This window comes from Fistularia commersonii, chromosome 2 (assembly GCF_037954325.1).
Source record: "Fistularia commersonii isolate RoL2024-O1a breed Wild chromosome 2, RoL_Fcom_v1.0, whole genome shotgun sequence".
NCBI lineage: Eukaryota > Metazoa > Chordata > Actinopteri > Syngnathiformes > Fistulariidae > Fistularia > Fistularia commersonii.
The window spans coordinates 18067257-18085808 of NC_141285.1; the positions used below are offsets into that span (position 1 = coordinate 18067257).

Consider the following 18552-nt stretch of genomic DNA (forward strand, 5'->3'; position numbering starts at 1 on the left):
TTGGACAATACACTTCCCATACTTGGCCTCCCGGTCTGTTCAAGTAAGTGACGCTCAGTTGGCTTAGCTCACTGAAGAGCTGAAGCCAACCTCAGAACTTAAATGGGCCTCCAATGAGATTAGGGATCTATTTTATGCCAGTTCCCTGGGTTCAGGTATCATCACCAGTGCACTTTTCATTTTCTTGAACCATTTGTTTTGACCAGTAAGTGTTTGATGTCAAACAGAAAGCTAAAAGTCATTGGTGAAATGTTTCCAATACACCACAGACACATTATTCAGCAGTTATAACATAATAAGAAGTAGTCACATGGGCACAATTTACGTATTATGTGAAAATACAAGCAAAACAAATAAGCAAAGATCATAACTCCAGCATTACTGTTGAAAAAGAATAATAATGTATTTATTACAATTGCTACTTCAATCCTGTAGATGGCCTCCTTGTTCACTTTCAGGCCCCCAAAAGGATTAGAAATATATAAATGCATGTTTATGATTTACCAACAGTGGCCCTTGTGAAAGAAAAATATTTTTATCACTCTTTGAAGTGATATATATGCAAAGCAGAATTTCTTTTAATGTTATAATTCTGCTTTTCTTTTTCTTTTTTGTTTTTTTGAAAGACTCACACTCAAGATTAGAGTGTAATTTTGAGTGATTGTTACATTTTCCGTGCTCACATAAATGTTCTTGCAACAACTAACATTGTGGAAAATTGAAGCAGGAAAAACTAAAAAAAAAAAAAAAAAGAAAAAAAAAGACAATAATTTATAAACTGACTGGCTCTGCTGGCCAGAGGAAACTCTCCAGGGGAAAAAGAATTAAGCATTTTGCCTCAGAAATACGTTTTAGACAGACAATTGAAAAATAAGTTATTTCCTCTGTAGAGGACCATTTTTCCAACTTGCCAGATCTGCCATTTATGTAGCTGTGTACCAAGATGCAAGTGCGCTTAGTGCTGTTATAAAACAAGAAAGAAATTCTTGAATAACAAAAGACAGAAAGACAGACAGATAAACAGACAGACAGACCTTATTAATCCCAAAACTGGGAAAGTATGAAGGGAGCAGCAGCAGCATGCCATGCAGTAAAAAGGGCAGAGCACAATGAACGTACTATACACATTAAAAAGAAAATGAGAGTTAGTAGTAAAAAGAAATATAACATTAAAGTTATAATGAAACTGTGTTTGCAGCATTGGATGGAAAAGGGGAAGACAAATAGAATATCTATCTATAACAAATGCATGAGACTGAATATATAAATAAATATAAATGGTAATCTGCAAAATAAGCTGAAGGTACAGAAAGGCAGTGGGATCAAGACAGTGAATTACTATATATAGAGAAATGAATGACAAGAAAAACAACAACACAAAGGCTTATTCAGAACAGGCGTCACACTTGAATGACAATGAAAAAAATATTCCCTATTGTTTGATCAAAAATATTTGTGGGTAAAGTGATTTCAGGCCTGTCTGGAACTGTTGAAAATATGTTTTTAGTACATAAAATATCCATAGTTTGGACCCTTTGTAGAGACCGTGTTTGGGACATTGGACCAAGGGCTGCACATTTGGTCATGAGGATATTGATAATGTGATAGGTAAATATTCTATTTAATATTACCACTGGCAAAATGGGAAGATTTAACATCCATCCAAGATGTCTGCTGTTAATACATTACCGTACTTTTTCTGTCACACACCACCTTCATTTAAATGGAAAACATTGCACCTGTACCAAGTCTTCATGGTTTCAGTGTTTTCGTTACCGTTAACTTTTAAATAAAGTATATGCTTGAAAATAACCAAGGCTTCTCCAAAAACCTACTCGAGGGGTAGCTCAAAAAGTCACAGAAATGGGTCTGTGACACAATGTGTGCGGCTAACTTTAGTGATAAAGTTGCCCACATTTAGCTATTGTTTGTGCCCGTAAAGTTTTCAAATACATCCTGTTGGGGCAACAAGGGCAACATAGAAAACTCTTTTTCTTATACAAGTACATCATCACTCATGATAAAGGAGCATACCAAGTAATATCTGCTTGGTATTAAGTCAAAGAACTACTCCTGTCAGTATCCATGCCTGTGCAAGTGTGTGTTTATGTGGATCAGAACAAGAAGTTTTTATTATGCACACTTTGCACTTGAACTTTCCAAAAGAATTTATGCTCTGTGCTCTGTTGTAATGACTTCTGGTAGGGTCATGATCAGCCATTCGACTCTGAGCCGGGGCTTACTCCTGTAAAGGTTAATCCTTGGTCAACCTCTGGCAGGAGTGTCTGTGTAATAAATAGATGGAGCATAATAAAGTCTCTGGTCATCAGGCTTGAGAGGAGAATGTGAGCAAACCAGTAATCTCTCACACATTCCATTTCTAATAGGCCCACCTACAAAGACTTAGCTGCAGTTAATAGACAGATGCTTGCTTTCAGCTCAAATTCTGTCTACTGGCATTGGTCACTCTTGGCTTTGGACATTCCCTGTTAAGACTCTGGGGCTCCTGGTGCTGCCAGTCGATATCTGGGACAAGACTGGCTCTCTTATTTGCCAAGCAACAAAATTGGGGTGAAAAAAAATCATAGACAAAAAGAGATGACCTCTACTAAAACTACCCTCTTCAAAAAAAACTAATTTATAATCTTCCAACCTCTGAAAAAAAATGATGTTACATCTGATATCAACCTGATTTCTGATAGACTGAAAAAAACATATTTTGGGACACCACTCAGTGTAATCTGGATATGGTTTGAGAGCATAATAGCTCTCAGCTTTCAAACTGACCAATATAATGAATGACTGCCTCTCTCAAACAGTCGATCATCCTGATAAAGGGATGATTAATTGCAGGACGTCAGTTATTGTAATACATTTATTTTTTGTAAGGTTTATTTAATAGTGTGGCAAGTGACTGTTTTTACTTTTCCCTTACCTCACAGCCATCCATTAGATTTCTACAGGTGATAAGAAAGTACTATGCAGGGCCAGAGATGTCCTCACTGTCCTCTTGGGAAGAATATTTTTTTAGGCATTGGGAGTCACAAGTAAACAGGGCAGGTCAAGCATCTACTCCATCTCAATCCTCCCATCGCTGCAACACCCTCTGTTTTGTCTCCCCAGTTTCACCTCTACCTTACCAAATTTTGCCAGAATAATCACAGTGATCATCATGTAATACTAAGAAAATGTATTTAAATATTATTACAAATATCATTCTACACATACTTTGATTGCACCCTATGCTTTGTTATCTAGGCAAGGGAAGACTTGATCCAATGGTATTTTTCTTCATGGGAGTCCCCCGTGAAGAAGGGTCACTGGGGCTCTACAGAGGAGCCCTAGGGTGGGGCTCGATGGCGAGCACCTGGTGGCCGGGCCTTCACCCATGGGACTTGGCCGGGCACAGCCCGAAGGAACAACATGGGTCCCTCTTACCCTGGGCTCACCACTCACAGGAAGGGCCAAGGGGGTCAGGTGCAGTGCTGGTCGGGGAGTGGCTGGAGCGGGGGACCTTGGCAATCTGATCCTCTTGGGACATGGAATGTCACCTCTCTGGCGGGGAAGGAGCCCAAGGTAGTGTGCAAGGCTGAGAGATTCCCACTAGATATAGTAGGACTCACTTTGACGCAAAGCGTGGAGTCTGGATTCAGGCCTGAGAGAGGGGCAGGACTCTTTTTTTTTACTCTGGAGGCGCTAGACAGGTGTGGGGATATTGATTTCCCTCTGATGAGAGGGTAGCCTGAAGGCGGGGGTATGAGTTCTGTCTGTTGTTTGTGGCTATGTACCCAACAACAGCCCAGTTTGCAAACCCTTCTTGTAGTCCCTAGAGGGGCTGCTAGAGAGTGTTCCTACCGGGAACTCCCATGTCCCACTGGGAGACTTCAATGCTCATGTGGGCAATGACAGTGCGACTTGGAAGATCATGTTTGGAAGGAGCGGCCCCCACAATCTGAACCTGAGTGATGTCTTGCTATTGGACTTCTGTGCTTGTCAAAGATTGTCAATAACAAGGGCCATGTTCAGGCATAATGGTGTCCATATGTGCACTTGGCACCGACACACCTTTGGCCACAGTTCTATGATCGCCATTGTGGTCTTGTTGTCGGACTTGGGCCACATGTCCTGAACCCTCAGGTGAAGAGAGGGGCAGAGCTGTCAACTGATCACCACCTGGTAGTGAGCTGGCTCCAATGGTGGGGGAGGATGGCAGACCTGGCAGACCCAAACGTAACGTGAGGGTCTGCTGGGCACGTCTGGCAGAGTCCCCTGTCAGAAAGAGTTTCAACTCCCACCTCTGACAAAGCTACGACAGCGTCCCGAGCGAGGTGGGGACATGGAGTCAGAATGGGCCATGTTCTGTGCTTACATTGTTGAGGTGGCACACTGGAGCTGTGGCTATATGGCAGTCTGCACCTGTTGGGGCGGCAACCCTTGAATCCGCTGGTGGACCCTAGCAGCAAGGGATGCTTGCCAAACTGAAGAAGGGGTGTTATCGGGCCCCTCTGGTCTGTGGGGCTCCGGGTGCAGCTGATTGGTACTTCCAGGTAAAGCAGTATGCGGCTTCGGTGGGGGGGGGATCACACTCCTCAGACTCCCTGGTAAACTCTATTCAGCAGTGCTGGAGAAGAGGGTTTGTTTGGTTGTTGAACCTTGGATCCAGTAGGAGCACTGTGGTTTTCGTTCTGGTCATGGAACAGTGGACCAGCATGGGAGTTTGCTCAACCAGTCCACATTTGTTTTGTGGATCTGGAGAAGGCATTCGACCATGTCCCACGGGAAATCCTGTAGAGGGTGCTTCGGGATTATGGGGTACCAAACCCTGCCATACGGCTGTTCGGTCCTTGTATGATCGGTATTGGAGCCTGGTCTGCATTTTGTCTTTGATTCTGTTCATAACTTTTATGGACAGAATTTCTAGGCGCATCCAGGGCGTTGAGGGGACCCAGTTTGGTGGTTGCAGGATCAAGTCTCAGCATTTTGCAGATGACGTGGTTCTGTTAGCTTCATCAGGCCATGATATCCAGCTGTCAGTGGAGCGGTTTGCAGCGGAGTCTGAAGCAGCCGGGATGAGGATCAGCACCTCCAAATCGAAAACCATGGTGCTCAACCGGAAACGGCTGGAATGGCCACTCTGGTCCTGCCCCAAGTGGAGGAGTTCAAGTATCTAAGGGTCTTGTTCACGAGTGAAGGGAGGATGGAGCTGGAGTTCAACAGGCGTATTGGTGCGGTGTCTGCAGTGATGCGGACTCGGTGCCGGTCTGTCGTGGTGAAGAGGGAGCTAAGCCAGAAGGCAAAGCTCTCCTTTTACCAGTTGATCTATGTTCGCATTCTCACCTCTGGTCACGGGCTGTGGGTAGAGACCAAAAGAACGAGATTGCGGATACAAGCGGCCCAAATAAGTTTTCTCCACAGGGTGGCTGGACTTTCCCTTAGAGATAGAGTGAGAAGTTTGGCCAACCGGGAGGAGCTTGGAGTAGAGCCACTGCTCCTCTGTATAGATGCTGGCAAGGCCATGTCTCCATGCTGGCCCTGGGAATGCTTTGGGGTCCCCCCAGAGCAGCTGGACCATGTGGCGGAGGAGAGGGAGGTCAAGGTGTCACTGCTTCGACTGCTGACCCCGTGACCTGACTCCAGATAGGCGGGGAAAGATGGATGGATGGATGGATGTTCTCTGGCCATGAAGTAATAAAAAGGCATAAAAATTAAATATCTCGATATGAATATGATAGCTATGTCTTAACACTACTGTTTATAATAATCTTTTTGTTATACTATTACACAAAAATCTAAAATCAGCTAAGCAGGAAGAGTCAAAACTACTTACACCGCCAGTAATTCTGCCTTACTTTATATGATAAACAGAAATGTATTTGTCCATTCAAATGATAACAAACCAAAGGAATGTCAACAGTAGGAAAATGTGTTTTATGGTGTATAAATCTCTGTCTCTTTTATTCAGAAGAATCTTGAGCAAACACACATGCACGGTTGTTATTCAACAATGGATGGGGAATTGCAGTTTTGTGAACTGGATGAATGCCAAAGCATAGATTGTCTGCATTTATAGAACTGCATTAAGCTTTTGTTTGGTCCAGCATTCGGGACAGAGATGCTTTCACATGTAAATATGAATGGGACTTAACAAGAGATATGATACTGTTGACGATCAAATAAATGCTGCTCTGTTAAACAGAAACAGCCAAACGTATATGCACAATTTCTACTACTGTATTTCAATTCAACACACATGTGTGTACACACAGAAAGAGAGAGAAAAGAAGTTTCAAAGTATATAGACCAATAGATTTGATGACTCACTTTGTTACTATCCTTGTCGCATGCTGTCACGTTGTATCACCCTCTCTCTTTCCCCCTGACAGTGGGTCAAGTTCTGCATGCATTCTCAACAAGGGTTTGGCTGGTACATGTGCGCCAACTGTAACTGAATGGTCCCATGAAAAGATTTGGCTCCTCACACTGACTGTATTAATCAAGCTGTATTAATGCCTGACCTTTTTTGAATACGTGCACTCATTTCCACTATGCCTTTCTGGTGGTGCTTCTTTTGCAGAGACTGTGGGGGCTCCGGCAAACGTAAATCAGGTAAGATCCGAAATAAGTTTATCTTCTTGTGGTAGAATGTAAAAAAACAGTTGTTACATGGTATAACTATGAGGTACCAAATACCCCATGCTCTTTTATTTTACGCTCTGTCTGTTTTAACATGTATCTTTTTGCTATTTGCTTAGATAGGATCGTGTTGTTGAGGTAATGGTTATTTACAAATTACATCAGATTTCAGCAGCTGTTTGTGTCTAACTTTGCTCTGCTATGGTTTGGATAGTTTCGGTGTATGCATGCGTGTGTTAAAATTAAAGGCATAATTTGAAAGTTGAGCCGCTGTGGGCCTGGAGAAAGTCGTTTCTGTCAGCAGTTGTAGGTTGTTTTCCAGGACTCCTTATTTTTATAAAGTGCATTCCTTTGTCTCAAAATAAGCTGGTTTGACAAAAAACTGTCCCAGAGTATCAATTAGTATAGTTTTAGCCCAAATTGTGTGTTTTTTTTTTTTTTATTTCATGCAACTGTTGTGTTGCTTAAAACCTAATCAAGTAATTCAAATTCAAATATAACTAAGTAGAACATAAAAATGGTTGATTTACCTCCCAAAAAACATAAATCAAGGTAGCAATGGCTCTGCAGAAACCAATACCAGCTGTTTGAATGTATGATAGCTGGTGTTTGAACATGAAGGAAATGGTTAATAGAAATTCTAGTTCAACATAAGGCATTTGTCTCTTCTTTGTGTTGTATAGTGCCATCTGTTGATTTTGTAAAGTGTCGTGTTAGTTCAGTCAGGTCACCTTAAAACCATAAAATATTCCATACCCGGCGAGAGGGAGGCCAGACAGAGCCAGCATGGGGATCAAGGCGTAGGAGGAGGCAGGAAAAGTATGAGAGAGGTTCAGTGAACAGCTGTGCAAGTGCTGTATTTGTGTCTGTATGTGTTTGTGTGGTGTGCGCGCATGAACATTCATGCACTTTCATTCATGCAGTCATAGAATACCCTCATGCATTACTAAATTACACATTAGTATTGCAGTCATGCAAAGTCATTGTAGTCATCCTGGACATATGGTATTAGGCAATTGGCAGATCTATGTGACATTACTTAGGGATGAATTTCTTACTGAAGGATCTGCATAGATTTGCCACAAAACAAAATAAGAGCTCAATCTAATTTCGTTACGTGTTTTCCATCGTATTGAGGATTTATGTAATAGGCAATTCCAGGGACATAGCACAATGGAAAAAAATGTCTTTTTTCAACTCTGTGTGTGTGCATGTGGGTGAAGTTGCATAAATTCATTTTAAGAAAGATCTTAGACTGGTTTCCAGTTAAAATCAAATCTTCTGCCCGGAAAATTAATCATAGTCATAATGTTTGCGTACTTTCAGCTTGCATGGTTAACTTCAGAGATAATTTCAGAGATAGACGTGTTCAATGGAATAAAGGAAAAAAAATTCAAGTTCTTAAGATCTCAGTGATTTATTCTTAGTCAAATGGGGGCGAACATACGTGTTGTTCACATTTGATCTGCAAGCCTTCACCTTTACAGCCTCTGTGCAGGCCACAATGGTTAACATGGATGAAAGATTGATCATTCTCCTCTAAAACAGGGCTGAAGATAAAGCAAAGTGAGTTTGTGGTAAATTTGTGCTGTAGCTGCATCTTATGGTTTCCATAATTACATGGTGCTGGTGTCCCGCTGGAGTTTACTGAGCCCCTGCCCTAAACAGGAGAATGCTACCCTTCACCACAAAACTCCAAGTGGTTAGAGGTTCAACAAGGGACTGTTTTTACCTGGCAAGCGGAGGAAATCGTACACTGTCTAAACAGCTGAGGTCAACACACCCGCTGATGGCCAATCACTGTCAGTCCCATCATAATGACTTTTTTCATGATGCTGTTTACGTGGTTGGTCGCACCATCATGTTTCTCTCGCATTTCTTTTATTGGAGCCAGTCAAGGTTTTCAGGTCGAAATAGTTTGGTCAACAAAGCCCAATCTAAACACAATGATTATAGCTCAATCTATATCATGTAGATATCTACATCTATATCTATTGTCATTTTATCTGGTGGACAGCAGAATAGGTTGCCCAATTTCTCATTAAGTCTTATGGAAAGATAGGCTTTGATATGATCAGGATCAACGCTTGAGAATGTTCTTTTTAATTGTTGCTACTCGTTCATATTAATGTCTGATTAATCAAAGGGGCCAGCATAAAATAATGAAAAAAGACATATCATCAATGTCTTGGATGCTATACTAAAGTGAGGGCAAAAAATGAAAATAAGATATAAAATTATGTTTTTTTTTAGTAAATAAATAAAGTGCAAAACAGATGTGAGCTTTTATTAGAGCTTTGAGAATTTCCATTTTATGATAAGCAGTTTCAAGATGATGGAGACCAAAGCTTTCAAATGTACTTTATCTTCCTTTTTTCTTTGTTAGAAAGATTCTGGTTAATAGCTTGATTGTCAAGAGCTCTATAGGTTTAAGTTGTCCTTGTTACCAACTCATAACTTTAGCCAGGATGTATCACACCTAGAGGGTGTGGATTATGAACTACGTGAGTAATGAATCTGACTAGTGGAATGTCACCCATTGTTTTATACACACTGGTAAATTGTTAATTTTTTAGTGTATGTTACTGTGTAGTGCTGCAGTTGATTGCTGGTAAATTAACTGAAAGGGAGTGTTTAAAAATCACACCCATTTAAATTGACTAGTTCTTTTGACCACTTTACATGCTTCAAAACAGAATTATTCTAGTTTGAGAAAACTATTGTTAAATCAGGGGAAGCAGATAAAGCAAGGCACCACAAACCAACGCGCTCCCACAATTTCTGACTCTGGATGAACATTATAGACTCTGCATCCTCTCCTGCAATAATATAAAAGCATCAGAACTGAGCCTTTCCACCTTTTTTATCCTATTTCTATTAGTGTTTAATATACATATGTCTATATAGCTTATAGTTTGAATCAGCTGACTTTTATGAGCAACTCTATCTTGACATACATATGAAAACTGGTTGAAACGGTGAAGAAAAGAAAAATAAGGGGAAAAAGATTTGGACTAACAGCTTAGAGTCATAGTAAATACATAAACATAAATCAATATTTACTACTTGGATTTCAGAAGCTTTTGACCATTTTAGGGTATTAGGGACTATCTGTATTTAATGTGCATTTTAGGAAGTGAGATGTAGAGGACATTGACTAGGAGAAAAAAGCAACACAGTGCTCTGGGGTGTTGTGCATGTGAAAAGCAGATGGAGAGGAGGTTTACGTGGCAAGTGGAAACCATTTCAGTGTTGCACATAGACTTAGGGAGTGTGTTTATGTGTGCAGGCATGCCGGCTTTATTTGAGCTGCAGGTCCCTATGGGCCTATGTGTGCATGTGTGTCTGTGTGCATGAGGTTCTGTATTTGTTGATGTTTACATATTGTATGTGAGCTTGCATATATGTTCATGCATGCTCAGTTTTAGCAAAAGGGTTAATCAATGCATGAAAAAAGGTTGGGTGGGTCAAACGGGGCTTGTATTTGTGCTTTCAGATGGATTTTAAATTGGCTCAGGAAATCATTAAGGCAAATGAGTGCTTTCGAATCACTTTAACAACTGTACACTGTTTCAGCCCTTTCTTTCTGTATGAATGGTGGGTCTTTTCGCAAATCACTTCCTTTCTACCCCTTTAGACAATGATGGATTTCACAGCAGCAGAAGACCAGCTCTTTGGTGAAGTTAGATCAGGTTCAAATCCAATGTGTGAGCTTTGTTACGAGATGCTTCTGCAGATAAGGAAAATAGATATAAACTTCCATACACAAAGAAGATTGCCAGTCAGAGCAGTCCACTGAATGAAAATATTGAAGCCCCCCCAACTGGATATTGTCCCATTCTAGCATTACTTATGATTCTTGCTCCAAAAAGAACTTCAAATGTATCTTTTGTTAATTTCAGCTGTCTGAAAATAAAGATGATATTTTCCATGTGCACCACCACCTCCAGTCATAATGATCTTAATCATCTGGCAAGTTACTGTGGCTCTGTTAGAAACAGCTTGAAGACTGACACAACATTTTGAGACTCTATTTTTTTTTAATGATCTACAGTAGTTGCAAGATGCATAGCAAAGTCAGTATATGCATTAGTTACTACATAAGATAAACAGATGCAGCTTGCCAAGTGTAACCGCAATGCAATGTTTTTGCTAACTGTTACTGAACAGTTGATTGATCGAGCCGAACATGAACATGGACAAGATCAAATCCAATAATGTAATTGCAGGAGCTAGCACTATTTTTATGATTCAAATTCTACCAGAAGAAAACAATAAGATGGGCAGAAAATAATCATCTGCAGATGCAAGGAAACAGACAAGTTTGTTAAAGACTGCAAGAGAATCAAATTACTTGTATGTTTCTTTCCTGCAAAGATAAAATGCAAATGCACAAATAATGGCTTTCTCCACGCATGCTTACACACATGTGCACACACGCATGCGCGCTCACACACACACGCACACAATTGATGTATTGCCAAGTAGTCAGGTAGTTCAGATTTTCATTATGATAGGTCAATGGGAAGATAAAGTTCATTCGCAAGGTCGCTATATTCACAAATGATTTACATTATGATAAGCCAGATCTATTAAAATAATATTCAACCTTGGTGATTAACAGTAATAGTATTCTAAATTCCATGCACAAAAAATGTTCTTGCCTGGAGTTTGTCTTTAATATACCCAATAAAAACTTATGTCAGCAAATACCTGGGGTAATACTGAATGTGAGCAACACTTAACAATGAGGGCTCAAAATCAGCATCCAACTTTTTACCAAATGCATGGAAATACAAAGCGGTAGTTACTGCAAACACATACCCTTTATATATTTTTGAATTGTTTTCTTTAAAAGAAATATAAAAGAATGAACTCCACAGGCGGAGGAAGCATCTCAAAGTATTTTCTCAGCCTAAACATACTGTCTCTATTGTAAAAATGACCTCTGCTGTTCTTTGCTCTGGCTAATGAGCACAACTTCCCTCTTTCATCATCGAGCTGTCATCGTTAACATCAGTTTGCTCTCACTATTGCTGACATATGTGCCATGTACAGCTTAAACAATTCAAGAGTTGACCTTTTCAACCTCTCATGGAGGTGGAGAGAGTAACTCATCACGTCTGCCCGTTCGGCAAGTTGGGGATATAGACATACCGTAGATATAGTCTATTCTCGTATCAGCAACAAATTCTTTCATGAAGATTATGATTTTATAACCTTGCCATTGACCATTTATGAGTCAGACTCTAGCTAGCGATCCGGGGAGGCTTGATGTTTTATTTATGATTTATTTGCTGATGTGGGCATGAATAAGCCCATTTACAGTATCATCAAGAGGCTATTATTTGTTCAGAGATATTTTGGTGAGAAATAGGAATGATTAAGTTTGGTCACTGGCAGACAAACACATAAATTCATCTCTCTGATCAAATATGGGTGATACCTTTTACTTTTTTGCCATTTGTTCAGACCTAATGCATTGATTAGACCTGCATATGAATCGGAGCCAGTAAACATTTCAGAGCAGTTTTTTTTATACAGACTTAAGGAGGTTTTCTCATTGAAAGATTATTTTAGGGGGAAAGTTTCTGGTCTATTTGTTTTTGGTCTGCCCCCTCTTCCTCAGGGCCACATACTGATTCAATGACATGAGTACATCTGTACAGCATTTAAGAGCAGCCCTGTGTCCATTTCTAATCTATCTGCACATCTGCTGCTGATGAGCCAAACAAAGGCCACGCACATTGCCAAATTTTACTCCTCTTAAAATAATAATCCAAAGTTCAAATAATGGCACGATGAATCGAATAAAACAGTGCAAAAAATTGCACCAATATAAAAAAAGCTTGATATTAAAGACCCTGTATGAAAATGGTCTACTTTATAAATGGGTGGATTTGACTTCCTGCTTTTCTTCCTTTTTGCAATGAAGAATTTGCAAAGTTCCCAGCTATCATCATGGTTGGACGGAGCTAATGATTGGTGAACGGGGGTGGGTTGGACAGAGTTGGGTCATGTGGGACTGAAAAGTTGGGAGCAGGAAGCACGTGTGTAAATGTCAGTGATAAAAGATATAAATACAGAAAGTAGCTTATAGGACTCTGATAGAAACCCACAAGTAAACATTTTTTTCAAAAGCTATAAAAACTCAACATCTGCACCGCATAATACAAATAGCACACCTGTTCCATAACACATTCTAGTGGGAAATAACAATCACTTATACTGCTTGATTTTGTTTGATTAAATCTGGTTTGTGTTAAATTTACAAGGCTTTCTCTATTTTCTCTATCAGTGAGTTTTTCAGCATCAACCCCCCCAGCTTTCTTTTCTTCTCTTCTATTCTAAAACCTGAAAAAAACAAAGACAGAAAACCAAAACAAAACATGATCATTTCCTGACAAAGTTTAAATGCTTGCTTGCTTATTACCCCAGACTTTTCATCATTTGTCATACCACATTGCTGGTTCTGAAATACTTTCTTTCCCTGTATTTTGTTTCATGAACTCATGTCTCAATTTATTATAAAAAAAAAATAATACTTTTGACATTTGGCCTCATTTGATAAGATTATGTTCAAGACGCATTTTTACCTTAATCATTTATTTGAAGGGTAGCACAACCTCAGTTGTGTTTTTTTTTTATTATGGACATCAGTCAAATGGCAAGTTTAACTGACAGCAGAAAACTCATCAATAACATGTTTAAAATCATTTATAATGCATCTTGCCAGAATGCATACTGATGCATTCGTGAGACTCAATAATAGTTGTAATGACCAGACACTGCATGCAGTCAAATTCCTCCTTTTTTCCCCCCTCTATAGCTTTTGGTTTTGTGGTATATTACTTAGAAATAGTGAATTGGAAACATTAATGGTATGTATTTTCTTATATCAAATCAAATGACCTTTGTCTGTATGTTTTCAGTCAACATGTCATATTCTTGTTGAGCTCACACTTCAGTATTTGTCACCAACGCTAACTGATGAGTGATTTTAAAAATACTCGACCGCAACGGTTTTTGTAACTAATGTTACAGACATATGCTTGGATTGGTATTATACTTTGAAGAGTTTCAACTGTTTCTGAACATAACATTGTGGTTTTACAATTTCTTTTCGTTCAAATAAATGTCCACACATCGAGCATGAACGAATGAGCTGACACTAATATCCACTTTAAACTTGGCATGATTGCTTGAGTATTTTACAAAAGTCATGGTATGAGGAAAATTTCAGCATGTGAGATGACGCTGTGGTTGTCTTACCCAAAAAATACAAATAAATAAATAAAATTAATGGCAAATCACTAACCCACAAAATGGTAGTTCAAACTGTGTCAGACATTTCTGGGTGAAATAGATCTCTCTTGCAAGGGGCTGAATGAGATTAAAGAAAGAAGCTTTTTTATGGATTGAAGACATTTGGTTTGGTATTCTGCTATTCTAACAGACTATAAAAGGGCATTTTCTTATGGAAAAAACAGAAAACAAATGAACAAAAAAATTAAACGAAGCAAAAAAAAAAAACAAATCAATGCCAAGTTAGTTAACCCCAGCATTAGTAGGACTTAGTAGGATAACCTCTTTGTGTTTGGACCTTCTAACTCAGAGGCTAGCAGAAACCACTGTGAATTTTTTAAATGAGCGTGTTTGTATTCAGGGTGACTCTTGTTAGATCTGCTTCATGTCATTCAGGCACGCTTATTATGTAGATTTTTCAGGATTTAACTGTGAGCTACATTCAAATAATGTATCCTCACTCGTGGAGAGAAATGGTGTCATTGTCTCATGCATTGAAATGTCTCAACAAATAACATGTTTTTCTGTCTTGAGAGAATTTGTCTTTTCTTTCATTGAAATGATTGAGAAATGAACGTGAAGAGCATATCACAACAAGCCTGAATGTTAACAAAAAACAAAAAAAAAACCAGTCATTACTGGTGCGCACATAGTTAACCCAGTGAGGAAAAAGACAGGAAGATTTCCATTGGTCGGGCTGCACGTTCTAGTCATAGGTCTAGTATTTCATAGAGATTGGGCCATCCCTCCGAGTACAGCTCCAGCCTCTTCATCTGGTTCTATTTAAGGCCTCTTGTGTCGAGTCTTATGATTGGCGTACACAACCCCCTACTCTTCCTTTAGCTCCAGCCCCGACTGAGAAGAAGGCTTTTTAGCAGATGGTTTATTTTCCAAGGGAAACCATTTCTTACTCCCACTGTACTGTCCTGTCCTTAACTGGCTTCAGCTCATTTTCTTTCTCTTCTACAGCTTTTTCCAAATTTTTATCTGGTTCCCTTTCACACTGTTTTAATGTTTCTCCCCACTTCTGCTGACCTGGTTTGCGCTTCTTTCAACAATGAGGATGAGGCCACTTCAGTAACACAGAATGGATTTTACCTTTTGAACCCTCGCTTTTCGGAAGGAGGACCTTTTTCATCTTTTTCGGTGTCTCCGTTCCCTCTGATTTTGGGCTGGAGGGGGATGCATCTCTATGGCTAGACTCCCAGGAAGATGCGCTGAGCACTGTGATTATTGTGATTGGCTGAACTCAACAAACAAATTGGCCTATGGCACAACGGATGCCCAGCAGTCGTTCTCGGGGGACTATGGCTGGCAGCTGGCTGACAGCATGTTTTTTCCCATCAACCCCAGGTCTGGATACTTCGGACCCAATGCTACTGGAACAGTATGTGGTGGTGGCAAATTATGAGAAGCAAGAGCCTGCAGAAATCAGCCTTCAAGCGGGTGAAGTGGTCGATGTCATCGAAAAGAGCGAGAGTGGTGAGTGATCAAAACAAATGCATGGTAAAAACATATTTAGGGAGAAACAGACAGCATAAGTATAGTCATCCACACACATGCATCTACACACCGAAAACACAAAACTGTGTCATGTTTCTTTTTAGTTTTCCTGCCTCAACCCTCTCACCTCCTTTGTCCACGGCTGGCTAGCTGTTTCTTAGCTCCATCTGGCTCATTTTGGCCTGCAGTCAGCCCTGTTTTTCCCACTGTTGGTTTAGGCTGGAGGCCAGATTGTTGCCTCTAGCAGGAGGAATCTCTTCCAGACTTGTATTAATTATTCCACCTCACTTTAGTGGAAAGCCAGCAAGACATGCCGGCTTTACAAATGCCAGCTGCTAAGAATCCTGAGTCAGCTGTTTAACCACTGGAAAAAACACTTGTAGACACGGCCAAGACTTCATTTTGGGGCATCTGCCATTCTCTTTGACAATACTGAATGTTTGAGTTAGTAATCTGCTGACATAAAATTCAAATCTGAGAAATAGTTTCCTGGAATTAACTTCCTGTGTATTTGCTATGCAAGATCAAAAAGGAGACTTTTCAAGCTTATTTATGATACTAATCAATTCATATTTCTAAATCAAATGCAGACTAGATGATACCTGCTGATTTTAACTTATCACATCAATAGGAAGGGCTGTAGAAGGCATTTATGTGATTTTTGCTGTTAACAAATGTTTTAAGTAGCTTTCTGAAGTAAGTGTCATAGGTTGTTTCTCATATGAAGGGAAAGATTGACCAGAGAAGTATAGGCCCACTAACAGGTTTGACGTTTAGTTTTAATGGAGGGCTGAGACAGTAAAACAGTAATGGGACTCATGTGTTCTTCAGAGGAGAGATGGAAGAGGAAATGGTGATCAGGAGGGTAATCGGACTTAGGTTTCATGATGGGTGTGTGTGAAATGCCATTCTAGCCTCAAGGAAGAACGTCTGTAGAGTGGGATCACTTTGAAGTGTCACATGTCCAGCCTTTGGGTTCATGTATTTGTTTTCATTCACTGCTCCAGTAGGATTTCAATCCAGTGGGGAGCTGCAGTAAGGCAGATATTCTGACACCTTGAAGTCCATTTGGGGGGCTTTTATGTGTGCTTTCCAACAACACACGCAGGAACCCAAATTCCATGGGGCTGTGCTTATGAATGTCCACTCTCTTTAGTATTTCGGCTGACCACCAGACATGGTTATAGTGCCTGAACTGTGTGTGGATGACCCATGCAGAATATGAAAGTCCCAGCCTTCAATGAACTCATCATGGTGTTATTTGGACTTCCAATTTTATTCAAGTAGCCGTCAATTTCTACGTATGATTTTTCTTTGTTTCAGCTCCCTCTCTGAAACATCCTAAATTGAAGTAATACAAACATTCTGTGTTAAGTCTGATTTTCATGGAGCAAAACAGTAGCCTCTTGGCTTCTTAAATTCGTCCTACGGCGTCTTGACATTTTTACGACAAGCTAGCTTATGCCTTAACAGATATCTGAAGCAAATACAACCTCCCTACATCTTGCTATGGACATTTCAAGGAACACCTCTTGCAATGGGAGTAGGCTAAAACTGCTCCATTTGGCTGGGTGACATCAGTCTCAATCCTTTCGCCAATACCAACAAGGCCAGGTGTGTGCTAAAAAGATTTCAACGCTCATTTGATTAAGCGTCCATTCTTAAGCGGTATGACTGCCCTCCCTTTAACATTTCTGACAGATTGATCTTTGAATTACATCGCAAAATGTAGAATTTATGCAGAGCTAGAAGTCTGAAAAGGTGTCCATCAGGTTTGCAATAAAAGTGATTTAACTGATTTTTAATGACTTATGTCATTATGTCCTTTGGAATTATTTTTGGGGAATCTTTTTGTGCGTTTTACTTGTTTTGTATAAAAGATGTTGTATGTAGAACGAAGAGCAAAATACAGTGTTTGTGACACTTTTACAAATGTACACACTTCAGTTGCGTGTTACATTTGTGTTTCACAATAGTCCACAATACGGTAGAATTTGTCCACTGAAAGTTATTGTACCGTGGAGAATTTGTGCCTGCTGCCAGTGTAGTTATCAAGTTTTCCTTACCTTGGATTAGATAATATATGCCTTTGACAGGGCGGTGAATCTAGGTCAGACCTATAAGCGAGCTCAGCTTTCTCCACTTTTCCAGTCTAGTGTCTCGAGCCAATGCAATATTTTCCACTGAAAAGGGTTGACGATACAATTTGAGCATGGCCTTTGCTTCTGTTGTTACTGTATAATAGTTTTTAATGGGTGTTGTTTTTGTTTTTCATTGGAAGATGTTTTTAATGAACATAGAAGCCTGACAGCAGTTTTATGCCCTTTAAAATATCAAAATAAAAAAGGGTTGGAAAAGTTACAAGTTACAACTTTCAATATCTGACCTCAATGGTATGTCTTAAAAAGTAAATGGTTGGATATTAATTGGTTCTTTCCTCACCCCCTCTGCCTGATTACAGATGTTTTATTTGTCTGTTTTATGTGACTTTGCCAGGGGTTGTTGCTGGCAAGGGAGGAGAGAGTAGTGCAGGAGAAACTCGTGGAGAAATGGAAAAAGTTATTTCCTGCCAAACTTAGTGGTTCAGAGAGGTTGGTTCATTATAATGGCTTAATGGATCCTCCAGGATGCCTCCTCAGTTTACACTATATTGGATAGATGTTAAACAAAGCTAAACCTGTTTGGTCTCTTGAAATGCTCTTTATTCAATGCTTTAAACTCGGTTCTATTATGGAATAGTAGATGGAAATGTAAAAAAAAAAAAAAAATGCAGCTACCTCTGGAAATGTTGCACTTTATGCAGCCAGTTTGCTTATGCTTCAAGGTTACTGCTAAACATGCTGTGCCCAGTCCTGTGCAGCAAATCTCTCCTTACGGACCAATCAGTGTTTAACTTGCTTCCATTCCAAGTCTAGATCAGCCTTTGTGAATTACAAATGAGCTCCAGGAATGCCTGTCTGTTTCTGAGGGCCTGCTCTTCTTAAGACCCCCCTGGCATCAGATATTGTATCACTGCTGCTCCACCTGCCTTATTTGCTCAGTGCAGAGAAGTAAATTCAGTTATGAAGAACCTTAAGGCTCACTCAGCAGGGAAGCAAGAACTTTTATTGC

The 18552-nt window shown here is 39.9% G+C and overlaps 1 protein-coding gene across 2 annotated transcripts in view; it reads left to right on the forward strand.

Moving 5' to 3' along the window:
• LOC147236610 (SH3 and PX domain-containing protein 2A-like) overlaps nt 1-18552 on the forward strand; it is a 50805-nt gene that overhangs the window by 16315 nt on the left and 15938 nt on the right. For both annotated transcript variants that reach the window (XM_086171517.1, XM_086171523.1), the window contains exons 6-7: nt 6575-6606; nt 15292-15420. In XM_086171517.1, the coding sequence (XP_086027643.1) occupies nt 6575-6606; nt 15292-15420 (161 nt within the window). The remainder of the gene's footprint in view (nt 1-6574; nt 6607-15291; nt 15421-18552) is intronic.